At 41.0% G+C, this 12,837-nt stretch overlaps 2 protein-coding genes and 1 long non-coding RNA gene across 3 annotated transcripts in view; 2 read left to right on the top strand and 1 right to left on the bottom strand.

Moving 5' to 3' along the window:
- LOC115106410 (inhibitor of Bruton tyrosine kinase-like) overlaps positions 1-396 on the bottom strand; it is a 34,071-nt gene extending 33,675 nt beyond the window's left edge. The window contains 1 exon segment of the mRNA XM_029629125.2: positions 229-396. The gene's annotated coding sequence lies outside the window, so the exon portion shown is untranslated.
- A 4,447-nt stretch (positions 397-4,843) lies between these two features.
- On the top strand, positions 4,844-7,808 carry LOC115106426 (uncharacterized). Its single transcript, XR_003860042.1, has 2 exons — positions 4,844-4,930; positions 6,985-7,808. It is a non-coding gene; the product is annotated as an uncharacterized LOC115106426 (long non-coding RNA).
- Positions 4,910-6,967, top strand: LOC115106420 (trophoblast glycoprotein-like). The gene has a single exon (XM_029629136.2). The coding sequence runs from the start codon at positions 5,195-5,197 to the stop codon at positions 6,329-6,331; it is 1,137 nt and encodes a 378-aa protein (XP_029484996.1). The 5' UTR covers positions 4,910-5,194; the 3' UTR covers positions 6,332-6,967.
- Positions 7,809-12,837: the final 5,029 nt, after the last annotated feature.

Consider the following 12,837-nt stretch of genomic DNA (forward strand, 5'->3'; position numbering starts at 1 on the left):
GCTAACTGTAAATTAGCTACAAACCATTAACATATTGGACATATTGGATCTCAAATACTTTAATCTAAAGTAAAACGTGTTATATACGTATTGTTGGCTTGTTACCCTGATGTGACGATCGAGATCTGAATGATGCTACTGACACATCATCGCTATACTCAGTTAAATTAGCAATGCTAGCGAGTTGCAGTGAAAATAGATTGCCACGATCACATTCCGCTTTCTCACCTGCCGCTAGATGAAGACGAAAGTGGTGATGAAGCTTGCTCCAACGGTACACACCGACAATGTCATCGTTTCAAAAATATGCATCGCTAAAAGCTCTTATTAAACGTGGATATTTGGCCAGAACAAACCTACTCCGCAGTTATGTAAGGAACCAAAAAAGAAAGGTGGCTGGGTAACACGGAGACTTCTGATTGGTTGAGAGATCTTACAATCCCGTTTTCAATTGGACAGTGTCATTGCGTCTGATCGAGACCTCAGAGGTCTGGTTGCATTTGTCAATGTGGAGTTGATTAAGCACTTTAAATGGTAAACTCGGCACATGTACTGAATGACTGCATTAAAAATATGAACACCGATATGTGCAGCAGTCACGGGAGAACATATCTTCTAGACACATATGTAGGTCCTTGATATAGCGCCCCCTGTCACAGATGATTGGCACACCGTCAAAATCATTCCACTCGATTGATTGACGTCACTGCTTGGAGAAATTGGCTGTCTTTAAATAAATGAAAAGTGACACGTATTCTGAGTTAAGAGCTGGGAGTAGACTAGTTACATTAATGTATTGATTGTCTACCCTTGGGCCACTGGTTTTCAACTTGAAAATAATAAATAATGACTTTAATTAATAAATGCATGAAGGTTACTGAAAAGGAAAAATGATTTCTCTTCCACGTCTCTTAGTTTCAATTGATGGTCATGTGGGCTCCAGTTAAGAATATGTAAGGGGTCAAGGGTAGAGCTAGGGTTATAAACTGGATAGCAGCATTATCCTGCATAATCCCAGGAGAACAGTTCTGCTACTGACTAAGATCAGGAGGCCAGTCCTCAGAAACCACCACTAATGAGGAAAGAGTGCACCCAGAAAGACTTTGGTACAATACTTTGGTAAAACTTCACATTAGGTTATTCTTCAGTGCCTATGCCTGTGTAGTTAAGAATAGTTTCAATGCAAACGCTATATATCAATTTTCAGAAATGTTGGTAAATAGGCTTTTTAAGTTGAAAGAACGTAGGAAGGAGATTGGTGTGTTTTTTCAGAATCTAATCATGGCATGGGATTGCTAAATGGGGCAGCAAGTAGCTTAGTGGTTAGAGGGTTGGGCCAATGACCAAAAGGTTGCTGGATTGAATCCCTGAGCTGACGTGATAAAAATGTGTCGTTCTGTCCCTGAACAAGGCAGTTAACCCACTGTTCCCTGGTAGGCCGTCATTGTAAATAATAATTTGTTCTTAACTGACTTGCCTGGTTAAATAAATAAATGTTGTTTTTTAAGGACAGACATGTATTTGTTTGAAATCTATCACTAGATGATTTTATTTCATAGAGACAAACAATCACATTTTGTTGCAAAATGAGATACAATACATGCCCAAAAGTATGTGGACAACCTTTCAAATGAATGAATTTGGCTATTTCAGCCATACCCGTTGCTGACAGGTGTATAAAATTGAGCACACAGCCATGCAATCTCTATAGACAAACATTAGCAGTGGAATGGCCTTACTGAAGAGATTAGTGACTTTGAATGTGGCACCGTCATAGGATGCCAGCTTTCCAACAAGTCAGTTCCTCAAGTTTCTGCCCTGCTAGACTGCCCTGGTTAACTGTAAGTCCTGTTATTGTGAAGTGGAAACGTCTAGGAGCAACAAAGGTTCAGCCGCGAAGTGGTAGGACACACAAGTTCATAGAACGGGACCGACAAGTACTGAAGCATAAAGCATGTAAAAAATAATCTTTCCTCAGTCGCGACACTCACTACCGATTTCCAAACTGCTTCTGAAAGCAACGTCAGCACAAGAACTGTTCGTCAAGAGATTCATGAAATGGGTTTACATGGCCGAGCATCCACACACAAGCCTAACATCACCATGTGCAATGCCCCACGTGGACTCTGGAGCAGTGGAAATGCGTTCTCTGGGGTGATAAATCACGCTTTTACCACCTGGCAGTCCGATGGACGAATCTGGGTTTGGCTGATGCTAAGAGAATGCTACCTGCCCGAATGTTTGGAGGAGGAATAATGGTCTGGGGGTGTTTTTCAAGGTTCGGGCTATGCCCCTTAATTCCAGTGAAGGGAAATCTAAATGCTACAGCATAAAATTATATTCTAGACGATTCTGTGCTTTTATCTTTGTGGCAACAGTTTGCGAAAGGCCCTTTCCAGTTTTAGCATGACAATTTTATTTTATTTATTTATTTTACCTTTATTTAAATAGGCAAGTCAGTTAAGAACAAATTCTTATTTAAAATGACGGCCTAGGAACAGTGGGTTAACTGCCTGTTCAGGGGCAGAACGACAGATTTGTACCTTGTCAGCTCGGGGGTTTGAACTTGCAACCTTCCGGTTCCTATTCCAACGCTCTAACCACTAGGCTACCCTGCCGCCCCAATGCCCCCTTGCACAAAGCGAAGTCCATACAGAAATGGTCCGTCGAGATTGGTGTGGAATAACTTGACTGGCCTGCACAGAGCACTGACCTCAACCCCATCAAACACCTTTGGGATGAATTAGAATGCCGAATGCAAGCCAGGCCAAATCACCCAACTTCAGTGCCAGACCTCACTAATGCTCTTGTGGCTGAATTGAAGGAAGTCCCCGCAGCAATGTTCCAACATCTAGTGGAAATCCTTCCCAGAAAAAAATGGCCTATATTTATCAGTCATATGAGATCTGGGCTCTGGTCACATGTAGTGTACAATACAGAGAATAGGGTGCTACTTGGGACAAGGCCAACTAAACGCTATAGCATGAGGCTACATTTATTATGGATAGAATGTACATATTAAATATACAGGATACAAACATACTATTCCAGTTAAACAATGGGATATATATAGCATTTTGCAACAAAAAACAACAACATTTTAATACACATCTAAAATCTATGAATTAAAAATCAGTCAAATTTGTCACACACATAAAGGTACACATAAGCATTTATTTCTGATGAAAAAACACAAATGTGGAAAAATTGGTGGATATTAAACCTTTTGGAAATAAACTATTTTCATGCTGCTCTCCTTTATTTGGGCCAGATTAAGTTCGGGCATGGAACCGGAAGATCCTGGTGACCAGCAGTTTAGCTATTTTAAAAGGGGATAGGTTTCTCTTATATAATTACAAAAACATTTACAGTGGATCACTAAAAATGATGTTAATATATTATTATCAATTAACATTTTAATAGAATGTTGTTACAAGAGTAATTACAGTGCAGGTAGCCTAACGGTTAAGAGCGTTGGGCCAGTAACCAAGCGGTCACTGGTTTGAATCCCTTAGCTGACTAGGTGAAAAATCTGTTGATGTGCCCTTGATCAAGGCACTTAGCCCTAATTGCTCCAGTAAGTCGCTTTGGATAAGAGTGTCTGCTAAATGACATACATGTAACTAACTACATGTATAAGAGCATGAAATTGACTGTGTAAACCTATGTACTGTCTCTCTCAAACACACACACACGCAGGCTTCTTCACACTAACAGCACTGCTTGGTTTCTCTCCAACCAAGAACTTCATCAGTGTTATGCCCTGGACCCAGGGGACTATGTGCTCCTCTTCAATCAATTAGGATTATATATCGGCTGTTAACTAATCTAAATGAATGACAACTGTCTAAATTAACACATGTACTGTATGGCCGTGCTGTCGGGTGAGGGGGATCTAGTACATTCATTTTGTGGGACAAAAAATATAGTAATATTTTATAAATTATTATATATTTTTTATTTATTTATCTGCAGCACCATCAGCACCCCTATTTCCCATGGCTATGCTTACATGTTACTGCTGGCTATTCAAACGAATTGCAGCCCAGTAGGATATAGTGCATTAAACCACCCACATTAGCTCTCGATTGTCATTCCCCTCTAAAAGCACATAATAGCCTAAGTGAGGAAGTGCATTACACAACAAGTGATGAATTTTCATTTGACAATAATCTTTCAATCGAAACATAAAGTCTGAGACTAATGGGTTCTTTGTGTTCTGAGGTTTAAAATTGCATTCCCTTAGCTCTCCAGCACATTGGCTGAGTGGCCCTGATATCTACAATGTATCTGAGATGTAATTTACGATATTAAATCATATGCAATACTTGTTTACAGTTTCCTAATAATTGAGTACAGTTGATGATGCATTTGATTTTGGATCGAAAACCTGTCATTAGATTAGACCAGGCTACTTCAGCTATGAAGCGGTGGTTTATTTTGGCGCACACCCATGTCATTTTCTTGACCACAGTGAAACGCCCAATAGAGACTGCGCATATTGTGATTGTGTATGCATTTAAATAAATAAAGGAAACAAGAAATGTGAGCAATAACAAGGATATATAACTAATGTTTCATTTGTTGGACGACAACACCCGTTTACTGAAGTTCCCTTGCTCACCCGTTGTAATTTAACATGGTATAGCCCTCGCAGTGGTTTGTGCCGCCGCGGACTAATTTTCGCATACTCCACTTGGAGAAGAGTGTATTCAGTTGATTCGTCGAGGGAAGCAGTGTTGGACCAAGTGTGTGCACAGATGCTTTTGTTGTATCGTGTGTTCTTGGCGTTATTGGGAAATCTCCTCGAAATCTAATGACTTTTTTTCACTTCACTTCAAAGGTTGACTCGAATATATTTGAGGGAGAACGGTGCGATCAAACGAACTGCAAGCGGATTTGAAAGCCCCCACTAAACACGAGGATCATGGTGAGAGACTTGATTGGCAACCGAAACTTTTCTCTGCGTGTAAATGTATTGCGAGGATGCTGTTTAGCTAATGAATGTAGCCGTTGCCTCCCAGTTTCAATCGAAAGTAGAGCTATTTCCCGGAAAAAGGTAGAAAAGTAGCCTTTTGCACGTGGAGGACAGGAACTTGAACTTGACTCGGGGGGGAAAAAAAACATTTGTGCACTGTAATAAGCACTGTGCTTCGTTTCATCTATCAGATTAATTGGAACCACAGGTGAAAAAATGCGTTTTGCGAGCTCATTGTTATGTTGTAAACTTGAAGAATCCCGGGAAAATACGACTCTGCTTCGTTTGTGGTTTTTCTTTGCCATCCTTGTTTCAGATTCAGCCTGTCCTGACAAATGCGTCTGTTTCACATCCACGGTCAAATGTGTGAACCAGGGCTTATTCATGGTTCCGCAACCATTGCCAGCAAACACTAAAACCCTGTTTATTACTGGGAACAATATTTCTCATCTCACAGCTGGGTCTTTCCCTGTGCCTCTTGAGCAGTTAACAGACTTGTATCTCACGGGAAACCAGGTGGAGCTGGTGGGCCACAATGTATTAAATAACTTGCCAAATCTCAGGCTGCTAGACTTGAGTAACAACAGGATTCTGAATTTTAGTGCTCAAGCCTTCCCTGATTACAACAAACTGCTGGATCTTAACCTCAGCAGGGCTTTTTACAACCATTCTTTCATGGATGAGCTCTTCAGCCTGCTACGGAGTGGCGGAGCCCTTCAACTTACCCGCTTAGACCTGTCTAACAATGACCTGGTTGTCCTCCCTGAGGGCATGTTCTCCCGCCTCCCCAACCTCACCATCCTCTACCTACAAAACAACTCCCTAATTTTCATCCGGAACGGGACACTGAGTGTTCCTCCCCTCCGTGAGCTAGACTTGAGGGACAATGCCCTGAGGCAACTACCCAACACTACACTGATGGACTTCAGCCTCAAGCCTGGGCTTCAGGTGCATCTGGCAGGGAACCCTTGGCTCTGTGACTGCAATATCGAGGACCTTGTGGCCTGGCTGAGGAGCTCCGAGCAGGTCACAGACAAGCAGAATATGACCTGTTCTGACCCTGAGGTTCTGCGGCAGTTACCGTTGCTCCAGATAGAGAACTTGGAGTTAGATTGTACCTTTTCAGGTGAAATGAAAAGTGTGCTGGAGACCTCGTATGTCTTCCTGGGCATGGTGCTGGCCTTGATCGGAGTGATATTTCTGCTGGTCCTCTACCTCAACAGGAAGGGGATAAAGCGTTGGATATACAATATTCGGGACGCGTGCAGGGACCACATGGAGGGCTACCATTACAGGTATGAGATCAGCTCGGACCCCAGGTTGGCCAACCTCAGTCTCAACTCCGACATTTAAGAGGACCGCTATGTGAGCCAGGGCCCCACAGTGACTGAGGCATTATGACTTGTCAAGAGCAGGATATGCATGAGCATCTCTGTAGTTCCGGGGGGCTCAGGCCTGCAACCCCCCCCCCCCCCCCATAGTACTGTCCAGACTTCTACACCAGTCATGACTCTTAGTAGCCTCAGTCATGACGACCCACAATCTGCCACCACGCATGCCCTTGGCCCCTGCAATGCAGTGTCTATTTGTTTTTACACCTTTTCATGTAGATCAACGTTCCATGGACTGAGAATCATGACTCAGATGGGGTTTGTGAGCGGGCTCTATGTAATATAACATTTTCCCTTCCTTGAGCAAAAGAGGATGGTATGTAGAACTCCCAACTAAACAGACTTATTTTGACTGGTAGTAACTAGGCTATATACATAGGATATATATATCCTTTCTGCTGGTTATATTTTAAACACTTTTGTTTCTACTTTCCTCCCACTGCACAGTGTTGCTATGCTTGTTTAGTTGTATTTATTCCTTTTTAATATAATTATTAAAGCACTTGCTAATTTCTCTCACTAGTATTGCACTTGTTAGGTGGACATTATCAACATTTTTCATGATGTACAGCTGAATAAAATGTCTTGCATTGCTGTTTTCCTTTCTCGACTGAGGTCCTTTTAAACTCCAGTGACTGAGGAATGTGCAGGTATTTGGGCACCAGAGAGATTCACGGTCACGAAATGGAGAAGTGCCCACTTCCTCGTTGCAGGTTCAAATGCATGCAGACAGAGGTCATCATGCCACAGCCAGCACCGACCATACCACACAGGCAAGACTTCACATGTCACCTTTATACATTAACTCGTTCTCTGTCAGCTCGTGCAGATGAGACATTTACAGGCAGCAGCTGTTGTTGACTTTCCAATTTTTACTCTGAAGAGGTGAGAAAAGGCTAACTGGGACTTCTGAAGGTGGCAGAATTTACCTTGAAGATGAATTGATTTGAATTACTTTCCAAGTACTGTTAAGTCAACTTCCATTCTATTTGGGAAGTGAGACGTGACTGAATGTTCCTGTCCAATTAAATCCCTACTAGGATTCGGATAGAAATCCCTGGCGCGATAGTCAAATGATTGCATACCTCAGAACCATCCAAAATAATATTTTGAGGTGTAGCCCATGGTCAGTGGATTTCTATCCAAATCCTCTTTGGTTCAACTACACCAGTTACAGGATTGGCACTCATTCAAAGCATTCTGACGTTGTGATCCCAAAGGGGGAAAGTTAAGGGTTGTCTTTCCTGACAAATGCTAATGAAGGTACACAGTACCCACGGTTGTTACCAGGAGGGCACTCTACAGGCAGTATGGTATGGAAATGAGTTCATACTCTTGCTTTAATCTGCAGTGTTTTAGGTGTGTGGCGTTTTAAAGTATCTTATTTTTCAAGCATTGTTTACTTTCCTGCTAACTAAATGCTGTGCTCTTCTTTTTTTCTTTCTGGTCATCAAGTATGTATGAGTAAATATCAAATGTGGAACATTATTTTACAGGACAAGTGTTCATAATCTGGACTATGAATTAACTGCAGAGTTGGTGAACGTTTTGAGTAAAACACCTGGCCATTACCTCACCATGCACATTGAAGACCACCCGGGAGGTAGTGTGAGCTAACGAGCACAAACAGAAACGCACTAAGTCTCTGTGCACAACTAACTACTACCTTTGCATAGCCCCGAGCTACTGAACAAATCCTCTTACCATAACAATGCCCAGACATCCCTCATTCAGTCACTGATGGTATGTGCTTTTCGGGCAATGTGTTTGAATGTTAAAGTGGCTCTTGTGTAAACATAATTTTTTTATTTCCCAGGTTTGTGATCATAGAGATTGTCCAAATGAATGCAGTGTGTGGGTGTTAATCATGTTTCCTTGTCCCTCACTCTCAATATAAAGACAGTCTGTTTGCAGGGTAAAACAAGAATAATGCACCATTACATAGTAGATTCATTTTAACCCCGGATTGACTTGTGAGTTTGAAATATGTAGGCCTATCGCATATTTCTTATGTCTGCAATCAATCTTCCCAAGGCATTGTTTGCTTTTTTATTTAACCAGGCAAGTCAGTTAAGAACAAATTCTTAACTAACTGCCTGTTCAGGGGCAGAACGACAGATTTGTACCTTGTCAGCTCGGGGATTTGAACTTCCAACCTTCCAGTTACTAATCCAACACTCTTAACCACTAGGCTACCCTGCCTTTTAAATAAGCCAATAAGGTATCAGGAGTAGAGGCTAGCTATCCATTTCAGGAAATCATTGTTTTGTCATCTTAATTAGTTTCCAGCCAACCACCGTTGAGAGATAGACACACACTACCGTTCAAAAGTTTGGTGTCACTTTTTTTGTCCATTTAAAATAACATCAAATTGATCAGAAGCACAGTGTAGACATTGTTAATGTTGTAAATGACTATTGTAGCTGGAAACTGCAGACTGAGAGAAAAAAAAAAATGGGGGGAAAATGCAATATCTACATAGACGTACAGAGGCCCATTATCAGCAAAACCATCACTCTTGTGTTCCAATGGCATGTTGTGTCAGCTAATCCAAGTTTATCACTTTAAAAGGCTAATTGATCATTAGAAAACCTTTTTGCAATTGTTAGCACAGCTGAAAACTAGCAGATTTATTAAATAGTACCCGGACAACACCAGTCTCAACGTCAACAGTAAAGAGATGACTCCGGGATGCTGGCCTTCTAAGGCAGAGTTCGTCTGTCCAGTGTCTATGTTCTTTTGCCCATCTCAATCTTTTCTTTTTATTGGCCAGTCTGAGATATTGCTTTTTCTTTGCAACTCTGCCTAGAAGGCCAGCATCCCGGAGTCGCCTCTTCACTGTCGACGTTGAAACTGGTGTTTTGCTGGTACTATTTAATGAAGATGCCAGTTGAGGACTTGAGGTGTCTGTTTCTCAAACTACATGTATTTGTCATATTTGTCATCAAACTACAAATACTAATGTATTTGTCCTCTTGCTCAGTTTTGCACCGGTGCCTCTCACTCCTCTTTCTATTCTGGGTAGAGACCGTTTGCGCTGTTCTGTGAAGGGAGTAGTACACGGTGTTGTATGAGATCTTCAGTTTCTTGGCAATTTCTCGCATGGAATAGCCATCATTTCTCAGAACAAGAATAGACTGTGTTTCAGAAGAAAGGTATTTTGTTTCTGGCCATTTTGAGCCTGTAGTCGAACCCACATGCTGATGCTCCAGATACTCAGCTAGTCTAACTTCTTTGGGACAGTTAAGATAACGTAGGCTAATGCAATTAGCATGAGGTTGTAAGTAACAAGAGAATTTCCCAGGACATAGACATATCTGATATTGGCAGAAAGCTTAAATTCTTGTTCAAATAACTGCACTGTCCAATTTACAGTAGCTATTACAGTGAAATAATTCCATGCTAGTGTTTGAGGAGAGTGCACAGTTTTGAACATGAAAAGTTATTAATAAACAAATTGGGCACATTTGGGCAGTCTTGATGCATCACTTGTAACAGAAATGCAATGGTTCATTGGATCAGTCTAAAACTTTGCACATACACTGCTGCCATCTAGTGGCCAAAATCTAAATGGCTCCTGTGGTGGAAAATACATTGTCCTTTCTCTTGCATTTCAAAGATGATTGTACAAAAAAAGACGAAACAACGGTTGTTTTTTGTTGTTGTATTATCTTATACCAGATCTGTTTTATATTCTTCTACCTTCCATTCACATGTCCACAAACTTAAGTGTTTCATTTTCAAATGGTACCAATATGCTTATCCTTGCTTCGGGGCTTGAGCTTCAGGCAGTTAGATTTGGGTGTCTTTTTAGGCGAAAATTGGGGAAAAAGGAGCGGATCCTTAAGAGGCTAAAGCAGGCCAGTTTTTATTGCTTCTTTAATCACAACAACAGTTTTAGCTGTGCAAACATAATTGCAAAAGGGTTTTCTAATGATCAGTTAGCCTTTTTTAAATGATAAACTTGGATTCGTTAACACAACGTGCCATTGGGACACAGGAGTGATGGTTGCTGATAGGCGTACAGAGGCCCATTATGTACATATTCCATTAAATCAGCTGTTTCCAGCTACAGTAGTCATTTACAACATTAACAATGTCTACACTGTATTTCTGATCAATTTGATGTTATTTTAATGGACAAATAGTTTTTCTTTCAAAAACAAGGACATTTCTAACTTACCCCAAGCTTTTGAATGGCTGGAGATCTATATTTGATTTATTAGTGGAGACAGTATTTCTCAGTGCCCCTTTTGAAATGGGATGGGAAATTATTTGTAGCACTGCCTCTTTGAAATGGGATGGGAAGTGATTTGTAGCACTATCTTCCTGTCTGGTGCCCTGGTGATGTGGTATGGAGGTCACTGGCTGCCTCTACTGTCTAAGGATATTTCAAGTGCTTATATGCCCCCTTTTATTTATCCTACGGTTCTGACTTGGTGTGCAAGGAGAACACTAAGAAAGGCCCATGTTCTGAATTCTGTTGCTATACATTTCAAAAGTGCTGAACAAATGGTTATACGGATCTCTACGTCCGTCCTAGCTCGCTCGTAAATGTTTTCATCGAAATTACGGATTGCCTCTTATCCGCTTGTCGTCCCCTTATGGCATAGTTTGTACATCTCAATTGTCAGTAGAAATCACATTTGTTTAAGCAAGTTAAATATGTCTTTTATAATTTAGTAAATGAGGCTGAAGGCGCCACAAAGAGCCAGGTGTAGCAGTGGTAAGGTGTTGGGACAGCTTATGTAGGCCCGAACAGTTTGTGGGCACCGCTTTGAGCGCAATTTGTGTATGATTTGATATCTAAGTCAAAAGTTTGGACACCTACTCATTCCAGACTTTCTATATTTTTACTGTTTTCTACAAATTTAAAATGTATTTTGACTTGCTTAACACAATTTTGGTTACTATGTGATTCCATGTGTTATTTCATAGTTTGTTTTAATTCTACAATGTAAAAAATAAAACCCTGTAATGAGTAGGTGTCAACTTTTGACTGGTACTGTACTTATTGTTTAAGCTACAGATGCTAGTTAAATTGGTGAATGACAGAACAATGATTAAAACCTATTTCATGCTCAAGTACCATTAACCTCTTAGATGTCAATTCTCCTATTTGGGTGACTGACCGGTTCTGACTGACATTTTGGTGTACAAGGTGCTCTGTGAACGTCGTATGGTTCCCCCCCCCCCCCATTTTGCAGGGCTCTGGCAGTGCTCCTCCTTGCAAAAGGCGGAGGTAGCGGTCCTGCTGCTGGGTTGTTGCCCTCCTACGGCCTCCTCCACGTTTCCTGATGTACTGGCCTGTCTCCTGGTAGCGCCTCCATGCTCTGGACACTCCGCTGACAGACACAGCAAACCTTCTTGCCACAGCTCGCATTGATGGTCCATCCTGGATGAGCTGCACTACCTGAGCCACTTCTGTAGGTTGTAGACTCCTTCTCATGCTACCACTAGAGTGAAAGCACTGCCAGCATTCAAAAGTGACCAAAACATCAGCCAGGAAGCATAGGAACTGAGAAGTGGTCTGTGGTCCCCACCTGCAGAACCACTCCTTTATTGGGGGTGTCTTGCTAATTGCCTATAATTTCCACCTGTTGTCTATTCCATTTGCACAACAGCATGTGAAATCGATTGTCAATCAGTGTTGCTTCCTAAGTGGACAGTTTGATTTCACAGAAGTGTGATTGACTTGGAGTTTCATTGTGTTGTTTAAGTGTTCCCTTTATTTTTTTGAGCAGTATATATATATATATATATATAGAGAGAGAGAATACAAATATATTTTGCTGCAAAGGGAGATGTTGCTTCTGGTCACAGATTCAGGAATGTCAAAAACAATCACAACATTAATTTAAAATTAACCCTACAAATAGCTTTGTTTGGTGATTTGGAAAGCCATAGTCAATCAATCAATTATATAATAAGTTGTCAAGGTTGTCATCTTCAGCTCGAAATTGGTGGATACCATGCGATTACAAAGATAAAAAATTCATGTAAAACATCACAGCATAGTTTAAATATGGCACGATGGTGGTCTACGGTGATAGGTGGAATGCAGGGCCTGTCCTTGTCGTTCTGACGCCCTTGGCGAAACCAAAAAAGTAAGCAAAATGACATTGAAAAGATGTAAAACAATATACGTATTTTCACATTGAACCAATGTGAAAATGTATTTTCCATCGGTTTAAAATATATTTTACAGGATGTTGAAAAGGCGTCTTTTCCGGACGTTGAAAAATACATATTCTCCAGACATTGAAATCAGGTTCATTTTCAGATCTGAATGAAAGTTGTAAATAGGCTACTTTTTTTCCGTATGTTGAAAATATGTATTTTGCAGATGTTGATCTTATCTATTTTATGGATGCTGAAATCAGGCAAATTTGGGGTTCTGAATAAAAGTTGAAAATAAGTCATTTATAGACGTCTATGTTTGGGCCAAATCACGGCTGATCCAGACGG

This window comes from Oncorhynchus nerka, linkage group LG3, assembly GCF_034236695.1.
Source record: "Oncorhynchus nerka isolate Pitt River linkage group LG3, Oner_Uvic_2.0, whole genome shotgun sequence".
Lineage (NCBI taxonomy): Eukaryota > Metazoa > Chordata > Actinopteri > Salmoniformes > Salmonidae > Oncorhynchus > Oncorhynchus nerka.

Excerpts from the sequence above, each read along its gene's own strand:
- LOC115106420 (XM_029629136.2), top strand. The coding sequence starts at position 5,195 with ATGCGTTTTGCGAGCTCATTGTTATGTTGTAAACTTGAAGAATCCCGG.